Source organism: Acomys minous, assembly GCF_964271855.1.
Source record: "Acomys minous genome assembly, chromosome: 2".
Taxonomy (NCBI): Eukaryota; Metazoa; Chordata; class Mammalia; order Rodentia; family Muridae; genus Acomys; species Acomys minous.
In genome coordinates this window covers 78,240,047-78,256,564 of record NC_140484.1, presented here as the reverse complement: position 1 = coordinate 78,256,564, position 16,518 = coordinate 78,240,047, and the positions used below count along the sequence as shown (strand labels likewise).

The 16,518-nt window shown below is 46.5% G+C and overlaps 1 protein-coding gene across 3 annotated transcripts in view; it reads left to right on the top strand.

The window, feature by feature from the left end:
• Window positions 1–16,518, top strand: part of VWA3A (von Willebrand factor A domain containing 3A) — a 67,133-nt gene that overhangs the window by 33,798 nt on the left and 16,817 nt on the right. For all 3 annotated transcript variants that reach the window (XM_084773195.1, XM_084773196.1, XM_084773197.1), the window contains exons 10-21: window positions 136–244; window positions 417–482; window positions 2,887–3,012; window positions 3,512–3,647; window positions 3,774–3,877; window positions 6,065–6,145; window positions 6,526–6,620; window positions 7,793–7,912; window positions 11,201–11,275; window positions 11,459–11,603; window positions 12,843–13,038; window positions 15,813–15,883. In XM_084773195.1, coding sequence (XP_084629321.1) covers window positions 136–244; window positions 417–482; window positions 2,887–3,012; window positions 3,512–3,647; window positions 3,774–3,877; window positions 6,065–6,145; window positions 6,526–6,620; window positions 7,793–7,912; window positions 11,201–11,275; window positions 11,459–11,603; window positions 12,843–13,038; window positions 15,813–15,883 — 1,324 coding nt within the window. The remainder of the gene's footprint in view (window positions 1–135; window positions 245–416; window positions 483–2,886; window positions 3,013–3,511; window positions 3,648–3,773; window positions 3,878–6,064; window positions 6,146–6,525; window positions 6,621–7,792; window positions 7,913–11,200; window positions 11,276–11,458; window positions 11,604–12,842; window positions 13,039–15,812; window positions 15,884–16,518) is intronic.

Here is a 16,518-nt window from a genome sequence, read left to right as displayed (position 1 = left end):
CACACACATGAACACACGCACACATATATAAGCACACATGCAACTGGGATGCTCCTTGGAAACTACCATTTTGATCTGGGATGCTCACAGGATAGTTTCAGTAGGAGTAGCCACGCCTCCTCTTCTGCTCCACAGCCCAGATCAACCTTCTGAATTCTTGTCTGACTACATCCAGCAGTCCAGCCTGGGACGTGACCTGTTCATTCATGTCACCACCTACAAATGTGACGACTGTGTGCCCTCTGTGAGTATCTGAACTTGGGCCCACAAGCCATGGACTAGAACACACCTCCTGCACATGCTTCTCCCACTGGTAACCAGGAAAGGTGGAAGGGGCTGAAGGCTCAGCCAAGGGAAGGGTTGTTAGACTATATCGGTGTGGCCTTGCCGGGGCTGACTCTGCCACCATCCCCCAGGCTGTTCTGAAGAACCTCGCAGATGCACTTGGAGGTTACTACCACTGCTACAGCCCAGAATCCGAGGTAAGCCTTGCCGTGTGCTTGCTTTCCCCACTTCATCACGCTTGCCCTCCATGCCCAGCAACTTTGTAAATATAGGGAGAACAGGGATCAGCTGGAGCCATAAGCTCTGTGGGTAACTTGTGAATCTAGAGACAGTCTGAAGCCAGTTTCAGCAGACTCCTCCATCGCTTTTGATGAATATGAACACAGCCCCGCCCCTTGTTTCAACTCCCACCAGAGATCCACATGGAAACATTGACTCCAAATTTCTCCCCCAAATAAGTCCCCACTACTGGGAGAGCCACAGAAGGGCAGAAGACATGCTCCAGTCCATGACAGTCCATTTATTGGTATCCTTGTCCCTGTTAACAGATAAGTGCCACCTACACTGTGTTTTAGAGGAAGTGAGTTAATGCACGGCAGCTCCATCTGCCCGATGGAGGATTCAGTCTGGTGGGGCATGGAGGTTCTTGCCAGTCATGCTGTTGAAGTTGTAGAGAGTCAGGAATATCTCAAGTTCTAGGCCAACTACATAGGGAGACCTTGTCTCAAAACAAAACAAAACAAAAGGAATGTAGCCATCAATTAGCAGCCACACCTGCCAACAGCCGTCCAGGGCCCCGTGTGAAGGAGTGTTTGCCTCCACAAGTTGCCTCCCAGATCTTCCAGCCTCCTTTAGGTGTTACAAAGTCTAGCTTTTCACACTGAGAAATCGAGGACAGGCAACGGCCCATTTTGCTACTTCACTGTCCCAACTTTGACTATAGATGTCACAGAACAGATTATAAGGGCTAGAAAAAAAGAAATGGATGAAAACAGGTGATTGAGGAAAAATTTTATCTTGGCCAGCATGTATGTACCTTTAATCCCAGCACTCACTAGAAGCAAAGACAGGAAGATCTTTGTGAGTTCAAGGCCAGCCTGCTCCAGGACAGCTAGGCCTATATAGAAAGACCCTATCCCAAGAAAGAAAGACGAGAGGAAGGAGAGGGGAGGGAGTGGGGGGGGAGAGGGGAGAGAGAAGGAAGAAGAAGAAGGAGAAGAAGAAGAAGAAGAAGAAGAAGAAGAAGAAGAAGAAGAAGAAGAAGAAGAAGAAGAAGAAGAAAGAAGAAGAAAACTGGCACCTATAATCCCAGGACTCAATAGGTGAAGGCAAGAAGATCAGGAATTCAAGGTTACCCTTGGCTATATTGGGTGCTTGAGGACAGCGCAGGCTACATGAGACCTGGGTCATGGGGGGTGGGGGGAGAAAGAGAAAGGCAGGGAAGATAATTAACAAGGCACTTGCCACCAAGCCTGATGACCTGAATTCCGTCTCCCAGCACTTCTACATAGCGGAAGGAAAGAACTAACTAACTCCCACAGTTTTCCTATGACCTTCACACATGAGCTATCATACATGACAGAGAGAGAGAGAGAGGAGAGAGAGGGGGGAGGGGGAGAGAGAGAGGGAGAGGAGAGAGAGAGAGAGGAGAGAGAGAGAGGGTGGGGGAGGGAGAGAATAAATGTAGATGTAGTTAAAACAAAAACAGGAAGCCTGCATGCATGAGCACTCCCTAGTATCACTTCACCTGACCCCACTCTCTGGCAGCCATCAGTCTCCTTTCTGCCTCTGTGGATTTACGTGCTGTGAGCATTTCCCCTCAATAGAAGCACATGCCTCTCTCACTTAGCATGGCACATCGCAGCCACTGCAATACCTCACTTTTGCGGATGGGTGACATTCCGCTGTCTAGATGTCATTTTGTTTATCCATTCATCTATTGATGGACGTTGAGTTTTGTGCTTTTTGGCTACTGTGAACGTTGCTGCTGAGAAAAGAGTACAGGACACAAGTCCCTGTGTCCAGTTACCTAGTACAGAGCTAAGGGAGAGCTTCTCGGTCTCATGGTAATTCGATATTTGATTTTGTTGCTGACAATGTATTTTTGGGGGGTGTTGTTGTTGTTGTTGTTAGAGTTTTGGAAATAGGTTTATTTATTTACTTATTGGTTTTTGTTTGGTTGCTTTTTGTTTTTGTTTTTGTTTTGAGAACAGGGTCTCTCTGTGTAACAACAGCCTTGGCTGTCCTAGAACTCTCTTTGTTAGACCAGGGTGGCCTCAGACTCACCCTGCCTGCCTCTGCCTCTCAAGTGCTGGAATTAACAGTATGCACCAAACCTGGCTTAAAATGTTCCTTTTTAAAGTTTAAAAAAAAAAAAAACCTTCCAGTTGCTTAGAATCCTGCAGGTCAATACTGTACACATGGGATGAAATAAATTGGTAGGCCCCACATGGTATACAGACCTTGGTTTATTACTATCCCAGTTTTAAATAGACAGCCACTCAGCCTCGAGAATTGACTTGGCTGCTTGCCTTTTCCTACCTTGGCAACTACTGACATCCCGATGACTTCTAGATAGCTCATTGCTTCCATCACTCCCAGCTCTATACCAGCAAGGATGTGGATGAGCTCCTGGCAGAAACCCAAAAGGCTAGACGGCTCCTCAGCCAGGTGCAAGCCCTGTGCTACAGCAGCCCATCTGAAGAGCTGGCCTGCATGATCAAGGAAGTAGGTGGTACTCCATTGTTGATGGCTGGGACTGCCTTTCTGTTGCTGACACACTGTATGAATTAACCTCACAGGGCCTCAGTTTTTCACTTTAAAACCGTATAACAGGAGGCGGGGTAGGCCAAGGCTCCCTCAGTGACTTGGTGTACCGGTCACTAGAGTTTCCAGAAGCCTTGTGATCTAAGCCCATGCTAGATGACTTGTCATCTTGGATCCTGACTGCATGGTGAGTCAGGGTGTGGACAAATGGAAGAGGCTCAGGTTTCTGGAGACTTCTTCCTGTCCCCTGAAAATTCAAATTCAGAAAATCCTCAGAGATTGGAGTGAGGAGGATGTGAATGACACCAGAATTGCCTTCAACCCACTTGCTAATATTTTAAGAAGCTCCACACGGGGGGGGGGGGGGGGGGGAGGGGGCATGAGGGGGGGCAGAGATGGGGAAGAACCTTCCAGTTCTAAAATGTGATTGTGTAACAGGAGTTTTTCAAATTGGATATAGATCTCTACAAAGATTGCCAAAGGGCCGTTCACAAGTCTCTTGCCTAAACCCCCAAAACATGAAGCTCCTCTCACAATCAAGTTCCCAGACTTGGACAAGACTTCTGCAGAATGGCTGAAGGTCTATGGTCTAAAAGGTATTAAATCCCAGAGAGGCCAGGACCCAGGCAGCTGACCAGGCTTTGGCCCTTTGAGGCTTCTTAGGCAAAGCCTCAAAACTAACTTTTTTGTTTTGGGGTTTTGTTTTGTTTTGTTTGTTTCAGCCAAGAAGTTAAACCTTTATCAGATTCTGGCACCCAGTGCTTTCAATCCTGTGGAAGAATTTGTGCCTATTCTCCAGAAAACAGTATCAGCCACTGTCCATGAGGTAACTCAAAGTCAAGCTTCCATCCAGTCCTCTACAGGAGAGCTCCTTTATACTGCTTCCTATCGTGTGTTATATTCAGACAACGGAAGCCACCAAGCATAGCCAGACAAGCATGGCTTAGGGCCTGGGTGGCTTAGGGCCTGGGTGGGATTCAGGCTTTCCCTACAGGGCTCTAGAATGCTTATACAATGTAGTGTAATGAGACAGCAGATGCATCTCAGGGTAGAATATGTTCAACATGCATGAGGCCCTTGGCTCAGTACCCAGCACCAAGGTATAAATAAGCAAATCAACGAGTCTGCCATAACTGCAGGTTTTCAAAGATCTGAAAATGGGAGCTGGAAAAATAGCTCAGTCTATATAGTGTTTGCTTTGCAAGCACAGAAGACCTGAGTTTGATCTTCAGCCCCATGTGAAAATGCCAGAGATGGTAGTACATGCATGCTTTTAATCCCAGCATGGGGTGGAGACATGAGTCTCCCTGGGGCTCCCTGGCAAACCAATCTGTCCTACCTGGTGAGCTCCAGATCCAGGGAGAGACTCAAAAGAGGTGAGTGGGGTTCCTGAGGGAGGTACCAGAGGTTGTCCTTGACACCACGGCCATCTGCTCCATGAGTGTTGTCCTCCACCCCACCCAAACAGAACAGACCTGTTTTCTTGTTGCCTTCTACTGCCTTGTACACACTTGTACAGTGGCTACTATAACACATTCCTGCAGATGGAGTCCTACAACATATGAACCTTTAAACGACTCTCTTGTCTGAATCTATGTCCTCGAGACAGTCAATGAACATTCCCTGGATGCCTGAGTGATGAGCAAATGAAAGGAAAATTGGACCGGAGGAGGAGAATGATATGTATTTGGGTGGATGGAAATGTTGGTGAATACTCATAGAAAAGTGGATGGCTAGGTGGATGAATAGATAAAAGGCTAGATGGGCGGGTGGATAAATGGGTGGGCAAATTGGCAAATAGAAATATTGAATAAATTGAAATGTAGATGGGTGGTTGGATGAATGGATAGATGGATGGATAGCAGAATGAATAGATAAAATGGGTAGATAGATTGGTAGGTGGATGGCTGGATAGATGGATGGATGGATAGATGGATGGATGGGTGGATGGATGGATGGATGGATGGATGGATGGGTAGGTGGGTGGATGGATGGATGGATAGGTGAGTGGATGGATGGATGGATGGATGGATGGATGGATGGATGGATGGATGGGTGGATGGATGGATGTATGAATGCATGGATGGATGGATGGATGGATGGATGGATGGATGGATGGGTGGGTGGATAGGTGGGTGGATGGATGGAAATGTTGATGAATGACTTAATGGAGCATGATCAAATAGGATAACAAGTAGGTATTGAGTATCTATAAGGCCTCTCTAGATTCTCAAATGTAAGAAACCATAGCCTGTGTGTGTGTGTGTGTGTGTGTGTGTGTGTGTGTGTGTGTGTGTATGTGTGTATTGTTTGCTTAAGACAGGGTCTTAACTGTGTAGCCCCGCTAACCTGGAGATTGCTTTGTCTGCCTGCCTCTGCCTCCTGAGTGCTAGGATTAAGGCATGTGTCACCACACCTTGCTGCCATTATATTTTGGTTTTTGGGGTTTTTTTGTTTTGTTTTGTTTTTGGGTTTTTGTTTGTTTGGTTGGTTGGTTGGTTGGTTGCTTGGTTGGTTGGTTTTTTGAAACAGGGTTTCTCTGTGTAGCCTTGGCTTTCCTGGGCTCACTTTGTAGACCAGGCTGGCCTTAAACTCATAGCGATCCACCTGCCTCTGCCTTCCTAACTGCTGGAATTAGGGATGTATGCTGCAGCACCCTGCTTATTTTTCTTTGCTTTAGCATGTTTTAATATCTCTGGTTCTTCTCTGTATTCCACAACCCTCCAACCATGCTTTAATTGCTTTGATGTTCAGAGGAGTTACCCTATCCCCACCCCCACCCCCAAGAAGGTATCATTTGGCTTGCTGTCAGGCATGGCTCATTCAGGGGACCCTGTTCCCAAAGGCTTCAGACAAGGTCAAGTGGATAGGTAAGGAAATCTGACTCCAGATGTGCTGAGGACCCATTTCCTCATATATGTGGGCTGAAGATCCCAGTGCCCAACTTAAGTGTAATACTTCCCATTCATACTACTGCTTTTATGTTCTCTATTCTACCCATGCCTGAATGCAGAAAGCAATGGTACAGTTTGAATGGCATGATGGAACGATGAAGAATATCCATGTGGACCTACCCTTCCTCTATGACTACCAGGTGGGTGATACATCCAATCCATTAGAGTATGGGTTGCAGGATGGTGCTCTGGACTATATAGACAATACGTCATTGACTGAATTCCCTATGCATTCCTTCTATGGGTCCTCCATAGACAGGAAACAATGTCACAAACAAGAGTCTCTGCTCTCTTAGGGTGATATATGCCTTGTCCCACATGTGAAGGAAATACTTAGGCTCTTCTCTTCCTAGTCTTGTGATGTGCTAGCATGATGGACTTGCACCTGACTTAACAAAATGTGTCTACGGCCTGCATGCACCATTTCCAGGAGCTGTCTGGAGTGCTTCTCCTCCTCACAGCCCCAGGCTTTAATTGCCATCCTGGGCACACTCACTCACAGTGTCCCCTGCTTTTACAGAAGCAGCTCGGGAAAGCTGTGGAGATGTATGAGAGTCGGCTCCAGTGGCTCTCCCTAGCCAGCAGAAGAATCTGGGGCATTGTCCGTGAGAGGAGGTACTGATCCTGCAAAGTGCACTCTTGTTCCTTGCTCATCATTCTCCATGGTCAGCCTCAGAGCCATCATCGCCCACATCAGCTCTCATCCTCGTAGCTCGAGGTTCTTTCCGTTAGAAGCAACAGAGAGATGGGCCGGGGGGTGCACACCTCCTGTGATCCCAGCTCCTGGAAGGTTGAGGCAAGGGAGTTAAAAATCTGAGGCTAGCCTGAGTTACATGATTAAGACTCTGTCACACAGAAAAGGGGATAGCTGAAGCTCAGAATAAACAGAGAAGTCTGATGACCAGGCTTGTTAGTTGTGTAGCTGGGTCCTGAGGTTCAGTCTTGTCAAGAATCCCTCCCTCCCTCTCAGTGGGTTCTGTTTTCAAATCCAGTTTTTCCTGCAGGTGGCAATGTAGCCATGGAACCACTTCCTCCAGCTTTGCATTTCCAGGGCTTGAGCATTTGGGGGCCGTCAGGCTGGCCAGGGAGCTGTGAAGTTCTGAATGTGCAAGATCAAATGCCTGCTCCTGATTCGTGGTGGATGCCAGGTCCACAAAATTCACATGAGCCAGCCAGTGCTTTAATCCTAGCACTTGGGAGACAGAGGCAGGTAGAGCTCTGAGTTTGAGGCCAGACTGGTCTGCAGAGCAAGTTCCAGGACAGCCTGGGCTACATAGAGAAATCCTGTCTCAAAAAACAAACAAACAAACAAACAAACAAACAAACAAACAGACAGACACCTCATGTGAACTGATAGAGTGCTGTCTCCCAAGGAGAAATGAGGATGCTGTTGCCAAAAGAAATGGTAGATGCTACATAGGGGTGGGAGAAAGATATCCCAATATGCCTTACTTGATGCATTATAATTGACTATAAGGAATCTTTCTGTAAATACTCCGTCATGACACACAAAAGGAAGAGAGGTTTTGTGAGTTGAAAGTCAGCACATGCGGTCCTCAGTACTTAAATGCCCCCCCCCCACTACAGAAGAAAGACAGAAGGTCCCACAATACCCTTACACTTCTGTTACAAACCTGCTCCTGTCAAGTCTCAAACCACAGAGGTTCTTGGCCATGTATGAGCTTGGCGTGCAAGATCACCCTGGAAAAATCTTTAAATAGTAAAATGGAATGGAACAGACATCTGAGAGATTCGGGTTGCCTCTTGAAGCTTGTGTTTCCCCGTAGGGTGGTTATACTGCTGGACGTCTCGGTGACTAATTCCACGTACATTATTCATATCCAGCACTCCCTGCGACTGCTGCTGGAGGAGCAGATGTCCAACAAAGACCAATTCAACATCATCGCGTGAGTCCCAGAGTCCCCCTGGGGCTCCCGGGAGAGGCTGTGTGTGGATGCCACCACGGGGCTGAGGCTACCACAACCAATAATGTTAGGAGGGTCCAGCGTCCTAAGACTCGCATCAGTTTATCTGGTTCTGGTGATCCCGTTTTGGCTCTTGAATAATTGAGTGGCTGCAGGTCTGTCTCCCATTGGGGCAAAGGTGGTAAGTGGCCCCAGAACACACGCCGTGATCAGCCAGGGTAAGGTAACTCAGTTCATTGCCCCATTTGGCTTTCAAGCTAGTAAACAACAGCAGAGAGAAGGGAGGGACTCTGCCATGCCCTGGCTTTAACCTTAGCCTGGTTCTAGCAAGCATTGCAAGTGCTTGGTACTCCAATTCTAAATTAATTTTTAATTTTAATCTAAATAATAGGTCAGGCCTAATCTTTCCTTAATAAATTCTAATGAAAAATGCTTAGGGCAACATTTCCCTTTTTTATTAGCACCTACTAGTTACACAAAAATGATGGGTTTTGTTATGACATTGTCACGTATGTATATACTCCCCTATTGATGTCTCTTGTCCCTACCTCCCCCCCTCCCTCCTCCCTTCCTTGAAGAAACTTTGTTTTGTTTTGATTTGGTTTAGGTTTGGTTTTTCAAGAAAAAGGTTTCTCTGTGTAGCCTTGGCTGTCCTGGACTCGCTTTGTAGACTAGGCAGGCCTTGAACTCACAGAGACCTGCCTGCCTCTGTATCCCCAAGTGCTTGGATTACAGCACCACACCCAGCTGGAGAAATCTTTTATACAATGTTTTCATCTATTTTTCTACCTATCAACTCAACAGGGTTTCATTAAAAACCTGCTATGTGCAAGGCAGTGTCCTGGCACTGGGGTCCAGAAGCGAATGCACACAGGACCTGTCCTCAAGGAAATTATAGCCTAACATGGAAGGCATGCTAAGAAATAAGCACTGCTGGGTGTTTCCTGATGAATAGGAGGAAGGTTCCTTAGACCGTGAAGGGTGGAAGGCAGGCTTAGCCCGTTTTAGCTGGGTCTAGAAGGTTTATTAACCTTCCTGGAGGAAGGGACTCTTCAGCTGGGTCTTGATGGACAGGTGGGGTTGACCTGCATATAGGGATGGTGTGCAGTAGGGAAGGGCACCCCAGGGAGAAGGAGCATCGTGAGCAGAGGCGTGATGGAACTGTGGGGGGCTATGGAGCAGTCCCATGCAAATATACAGGCAAGAGGCTTAGCCAGATGATGGAGAATCTATGTAGGTCCATGCTCAGGAGTTTCTAAGGTGATAACATGATCAACTTTGCATCTTCAAATGTTGAGGGAGCAGTGCAAATGATAACTGAAGAGATATAGCATCAAAGGGAAAGAGACCTGTAGACTTTTGCTGTCGTCCTCATGTGGCACTTGGGCTAATAGAGAGTGGAAGGGAGTGAAGCAAGAGAGAGCTCTGGGGAGCTGTAAGCTGCAGAGTGAGTAGCAGTTTGGCTGCAGGGAATGCAGGAAGGGCGGTGAGCCAGTGGCCCAGCTACAGCAGAGATGGTTTCAGCCAGACATAGCAACACACCAGCAGTCTCAGTACTCAGGAGGCAAAGGCAAGAAAATCAGTTGGGACAGATAGGTTTTTTGTTTGTTGGTTGGTTAGTTTTTGGGGACAGGGTTTCTCTGTGTAGCCTTGGCTGTCCTGGACTTGCTTTGCAGACCAGGCTGGCCTCAAACTCACAGCGATCCACCTGCCTCTGCCTCCTGAGTGCTGGGATTAAAGGCATGTGCCACCATGCCCGGTGGGAGGGATAGTTTTAAACATGGCAAATTTGAGTGTCTCATGCGTTTGGGGATCTCAGAAGGTTAGCAGTCTCAAAAGATGTCCTGGCAGGGACTTCAGGAAGGAGTCCTAGAAGAGAGGCATGGGTTTGGAGCCACTGATGCCCAGCTAGCTATGTTGTTGAAACAGTCTTTGCCCTGTAGGGAGGAGGAAAGACAGAGCATGGAGGAAGTGCCAGCATTTGGCAAAGGAAGACAGGAAGGGAAGCCAGAGCATAGGATGAACACAGCAGAGAGTGGTGCTGGGAAGGCAAAGGAAGATGTGGTAGAGCGCTTGCTAGCACACTCATCACATGCTCATCACCCTGCCTGCACCACAGCTTATAAAGCATACATGTGGAATAACTCCATTTCTATAAATATATGTACCTAATGCATTTTTAGTGAAAAATAGAGAACCAAGAGTTAAAATTTTAGGAGAGGCAATGAAACATAAAACATTTTGCTTCTTTGTATATTATTGGATTTCTAGCCCAAGTGCCATAAAAGGGTTGTGAACTGACTCCTAGGGACATACCACCACAAGTGGCAGGAAGAAAGCAAGAGAGCCTTCCCTGACAGAAGCATCCAGGGTTGATGGGTTGAAGCAGGAAGGGCAGCTGGGGCAGCCGTGGTCCAGGCTTTTCCAGGGAGCTTGTCCATCATCTTAAAGGAAGAGAGAGAAGCCACTGGGAAATTGAGTAGCTTCCTGAAGCTCTTAAGAATGGAGGGCTCGGGTGATGGGAAAGAGGGGAAGTGTCCACTAAAGACTTTTATGGGATTCTCAGAAGAGTCCGGCACAGAGGAGGCCTGGGTTCAGGAAGAGCCATCCATCTTAACCCAAAGAAGTGTATCTTGTCATCCATAAAGGAGTAAACGCTCCTCTTGGAAATCTTTTTTTTTAATTTTATTAATTTATTCATATTACATCTCAATGGTTATCCCATCCCTTGTATCCTCCCATTCCTCCCTCCCTCCCATTTTCCCCTTACTCCCCTCCCCTATGACTGTGACTCAGGGGGACTTCCTCCCCCTGTATATGCTCATAGAGTATCAAGTCTTTTCTTGGTCCTCTTGGAAATCTTAAATTCTATCTTGTAAAGAAAACGAGATCATGTCTATTTATAGAATAGGACCATAGTTCAGCCTGAGAGGGCAAGTGTGCTGGGAGGGGCGTGAGCTCCAAGAGTCTTAAAGAAACAATGAATTGCTCCCAGCAGGGACAAAGAAGTTCCTGCAGAGATGGGAGAATTCAGATTATCAGGAGGGCAGTGGCCAAGGCTAGCCCTCACTCTGTCTCTGCTTCAGAGTCCTGCTTCCTTCAGTGTGTCAGGACAAACAAGAGAATCTTGTGACCACCCCAGTTCAGCAACATCCCAACATTTTGGGGGTTATTGTCAGAATTTTGTGTACCTTAAGGCCTGTGAAGCCCAAGAAGGGGGACACAGAATGAACATACGTCCTCAAAACAATCCACTTTGTTTCCTCGAAGGTTTGGAAGCACAATTGAGAGCTGGAAGCCCGAGATGGTTCCTGTGAGCCATGACAACTTACAGAGTGCCTGGCGGTAGGTGACGGAGGCAGGGCTTTTCTCTGCCGCTGTGCCTTACAGCTGCCACCCCCTTCATTGCCTTCATGTAGCCCTCTGCCGCCAAGGGCAGACATCAGAAAACAACTTTCTTCTCACTGTTCTTTGGAGCTCAGAGCCTGCTAAGTGGCTCCCCTCAGCCTTATGTCCCTGCCTCCTCAGGTGGGCCCTGGGCCTGCAGTGTCAAGGAAGCAGAAATGTCCTCAGTGCCCTGCGGAAGGCTATAGAAGTGGACTTAAAGGACAAAGTCAAATATGAGTCTCAGGGCATCTATCTCTTCACAGGGGGTGTCCCTGACCAAGACGTGGTGAGTAGCTGCCATCCCAGATTTCTATTGTTTCTTCCTTGTTGAGATAGGGTCTTACTGTGCAGTCATGGCTGACCTGGAACTTGCTTATGTCGACCAGGCTGGCCTCAAGTTTACAGAAGTCCACCTGCCTCCGCCTCCCAAGTGATGGGGTTAAAGGCATGAGCCACCATATCCATTCTTGTCTTTTATTTTCTGCAGTGTTGAGTATGGACTTCAGGACCTTACTTTTGCTAGGCAAGCATTCTGCCGCCTACTTCTCAGACACAAGTACCTAGGGATACTGTCACAACACAGCTCCTGACTCAGCAGGCCTTAGGAGGGGCCTCCCAGGATGTCCAAGCCCCTGCTTACAGACCACAGAAGGCATAACTAGGCTTTCAGGCCCAAATCCCTGCCATTCCCTGTTAAAGCATGGGAAGAATTTATGTCTCATGCTCATGTCTTTCTGTCTGTGTACACAGCACTGGACCAAACACACAGTAGGCCATCAAGAAAGATGATCAGAGGCTAGAGAGATGGCTTAGTGGTTAAAAGCATCTGTACTATTTTTGTAAAAGACCCAAGTGCAATTCCTAGCACCCATGTCAGGCTCACACACTGTCTGCAACTCCGGCTCCAGAAGATCTAATACCCTCTTCTGGCCTCTGTGGTAACCTGTACTCCAGTGCATATACCCACCTCCCCCCAACACACACACACACACACACACACACACACACACACACACACACACACACACAACCTGACACACACAATCAAAAATTTATTTTTTAATGGTTTTTATTTCTTTTTAAAGATTTATTTATTTTTATGTACATGTGTTTTGCTCACATGTACATCTATGAGGTGTCAGATCCACTGGAACTACATTTACAGCCAGGTGTGAGCTGCCATGTGGGTGCTGGGAATTAAACCCTAGTCCTCTAGAAGAGCATCCACTGCTTTTAACCACTGAGCCATCCCTCCAGACCCCTCAAAAGAAAAAATTTTTTAAAGAAAGATGATCAACTGGGTAGTGCTGGTATACACCTTTAATCCCAGCACTCAAGAGGCAGCGGCAGGAGGATCTCTAAGCTGGAGGCCAGCCTGGTCTACAGAGTAAGTTTCAGGAGAGCCAGGCCTAGGAAAAACAAAACATAAAAGAAAAAAGAAAGATGATTTGCTGAGCTGTTGGAAGTGCAGGCCCCGGGCCCTCAGGTGTGGACTTCCTGTCTTCTCTTCTTCTTTTCCCCATAGCACATACTCAGTGCCTATGTGACAGAGGCCTGTGCTGGTTGCGACCTCCAGCTGAGTGTCTGCCTCTTCTACGTGGGCGAACCACAGATGGACACCATGCCCCCTGTCTGCTATGCCAGCCGTGCTGACACTGCTGCTGCCTACAAAAAGATCACCCAGGCTGCCCGTGGTCGCTTCCTCTGGTTTGGAGAAACAGGTACGCTGCCGTTTTCTGATCCTTTGCCTCTTTCTTTCCAGACAGTGTCTCAGCACTGGCATGGTTCCCTTCTGACCTTAAAATAGTCCCAACAAGCAGCATGTAAAAGTCATATTTACTAAATTAGAAGTGCTGGAGAAATGACTCAGATGTTAAAAGCACGGATTGCTCTTCCAGAGGGTCCAGGTTCAGTTCCCAGCACCCACATGATGAGTCACAACCATCTGGAATTCCAGATCCCGGGGATCCAGTACTTTCTTCTGGCCTTTCAGGGCATCTGTCACTAATGTGGTGCACAGACATACATACAAGCAAAACACATATACATGTAAAATAATAAAATACTTTTAAAAATTAAATTTAGAAGGCCAGAGACACGGTTCAATGGGTAAAGGGGCTTGCTACTAAGTCGAAGTTCAACCCCTGGATTATACATGGTGGAAGAAGATGAGAACCAAATCCCACAAATAGTTCTCTGACACATATAGTATGGCATGAACGTGTGTGTGTGTGTGTGTGTGTGTGTGTGTGTGTGTGTGTGTGTGTGTGTGTGTGTGTACATACATATAAATAATGTAAATTAAAACTGGGATATTTAGCATTCATAGGCCCTGGGTTCCATCCTGAGCCCTCAAAAATAAAAATGAATAAAAAGATGTTAAAGTAATGTTCTGGAAGTGGCCCGTGGTGATGGGTTTATGATAGCATGTATGTACTTGGCGCTGCTGAACTATACAGCTAAAGTGACTATAAGCAGAGGGCGCACCTCAGTGGTGGGATTAGTCCTTCGTATGCCCAGGTTCAATACCCAGTCTCCGGAAAGTAAAATGGTCAAGTTTATGTTGGTATTTCTTACTGCAGTTTCTAACAGGTAAAACCTTGAAAGTACTGCAGAAATCGAAACTAAGGGTGACCTCAGTGATAGAATGCTCACCTAGCATGCATAAAACCTTGTGATATATGTGTATCACTAATATGTGTGTATATTACACACACACATACATACACATACACTTTCACTCTTGCTCCCACTCTGTGTGTACATAATTGTTAAAATAATCACATGCTTATTTTAACATTTTAGAAAATGTTTACCTAATTAACTGTAACAACATTTTTCTTTTTAAACGTATTCTTTTAAAAACACAAGAAGTAGCCAGGCAGTGGTGATGCACACCTTTAATCACAGCACTCAGGGAGACAGAGGCCAGCAGTTTGCTATGAGTCCAAGGCCAGCCTGATCTACAAAGTGAGTCTAGGACAGACAAGGCTACATGGAGAAACCCTGTCTCAAACACACACACACACACACACACACACACACACACACACACACACACAAACATACACACACACACACACAAAGTACTAGGTGGTGGTGGGACACACCTTTAATCCCAGCACTTGGGAGGTAGAGACAGGTTTGAGGCTAGCCTGTTCCACAGAGTGAGTTTCAGGACAGCCAGGGCTACACAGAGAAATCCTGTCTCAAAAAAAAAGTAAATAAAATATAAAAACATATGAAATAAGTGATGGCTTAGATGGTATGCATATACAAAAATCATCACAGTAACCTAGGAGGGATTGACCTGGGACACATAGCTTCTTCCAACCTCTGTGACATACAGATGAAGTGACTTCCAGAGGCAGGGGCATGCCTGCGGTCACCACATCAGTGGGGGTAGGAGCTTTTCAGATCTTCCTTGCTATGATTTTGTTGGATGTGCTGATGTCCCTGGCAATGATCACTAATGACAGCAAACACAGAACTGCTAGGAGACCCCAGATACAACTTAAGCATTTTACATATGCTACAACTTGAGCCTCACTGTAACACCGTGACTGTGAAGTAGGGGACTATCTGCCCTGTTCAGCACAGGAGTAGCAGAGGCACAGCCTAAAGGACAGACCTGGAACCCAGGCAGGACAGCATCAGTGGCCAGTGTCCTAGCCAAACACCAGATTCCCACTCAAATGACATTGATATGTTCACTGCAGATAATAGCCAATGTACTGAGATTTTTGGTCTCTTTTTAAAAAAACACAGAAACATTATAGGAATATATTTTCATTTTAATCCCGGGATGGGATATGGGGCTGCTTCACAGCAGGTGACTGTGACTTGCCTTGTGCTCTAGCAAGGATGTGATTATGCCAGCTGCAGATAGTTTTTGTGAGTGTGTAATGTTTGGAATTCTGGGGGCTGTTCAGAGAGTATATAAATGCTAGGGCTGCATTTGTTGCAATTTGTTAAGTAGTCATGTGCAAAGAAGAAATGAGAAGAAATTACCCATCCTGACAGCAAATATCAAACTTGTCCCAACAAGCTTGATGCCCCTAATAAGCAGGAAGTAGTCTAACAGTATTGTCACCCCCTTTCCTCTCTGTCCTTTTTTCTCTCCTATGTAGTGTTAGGGGGTTGGAAGAGAAGGAGAAAGCGGGTAGAAAAGGGTGGAAGAAAGAAGAACTCACAAAGTAGCAAGTGGTGGCTACAAAGGCGCTGTAAATAGTTACCATGTAGGTCTTCCATTCTATAGAATGGCAAGAACCTTTATGCCAAACTTGTCCTTCCAGTGAGTGCCAGGACACTGTCCTGTGGCCAGTTACACTCTTGGTGACAACATATCACTGTATGACATAGGGTTGGGGCTGGTCAGTTCAGCCCACTGCGGTCCCACTTGCCCCTCGGACTTGTCTCTTCCATACGGCCTTCATGCATAGAGATATTGACACTTGCCCATTCCTCTAATGATCAAGATGTGCCTTGTTTTCAGGTATCTACGAGAGTGATGACATCACTGCCATTGTATCTGAAATAGAAAAAGCCCTCAACTACTCCCAAAAGGTATGCCTAGGGCTCAAGTTTAATACATGTACAATTCCTGTGTTTAACTGTCATGGCTGCCGCAACAAAATGCTAGGGCTACACAGAAAAACCCTGTCTCAAAAAACAAAAACAAACAAACAAACAAAAACCCTACTTCCCCAAAGGAGATTTGAAAAGTCCAGGAGAAATTAGAAAGATGAGAAAGGGGGCTAGAGAGATGGCTCAGAGGTTAAGTGCACTGACTGTTCCTCCAGAGGTCCTGAGTTCAATTCCCAGGAACCACATGGCGGCTCACAACCATCTATAATGTGATCTGATGCCCTCTTCTGCCTGCAGGTGTACATGCAGACAGAGCACTGTATACATAATAATAAATAAATATTTTTTTAAAAAAAAAAAGATGAGAAAGGACCAGATCATGCCAGGAGCAATGAGAATGGGAAGAAGAGAGCAGACAGGAGAACATTTAAAGGTGAATTACAGATTTACACCTGATGTAACACACAAGGTGAGGGACAAGAAGCAACCTGAAGAAGTCCCCAAGGTGTTCTCTGGGGCAACTAGTAGACAATAGTGTCACTGACCAACTGAAGGAGCATCTAGGGACAGTCTGTGGTGGGTGCAGAGTCAGTGAGACTGAGAAGGAAGGTAAG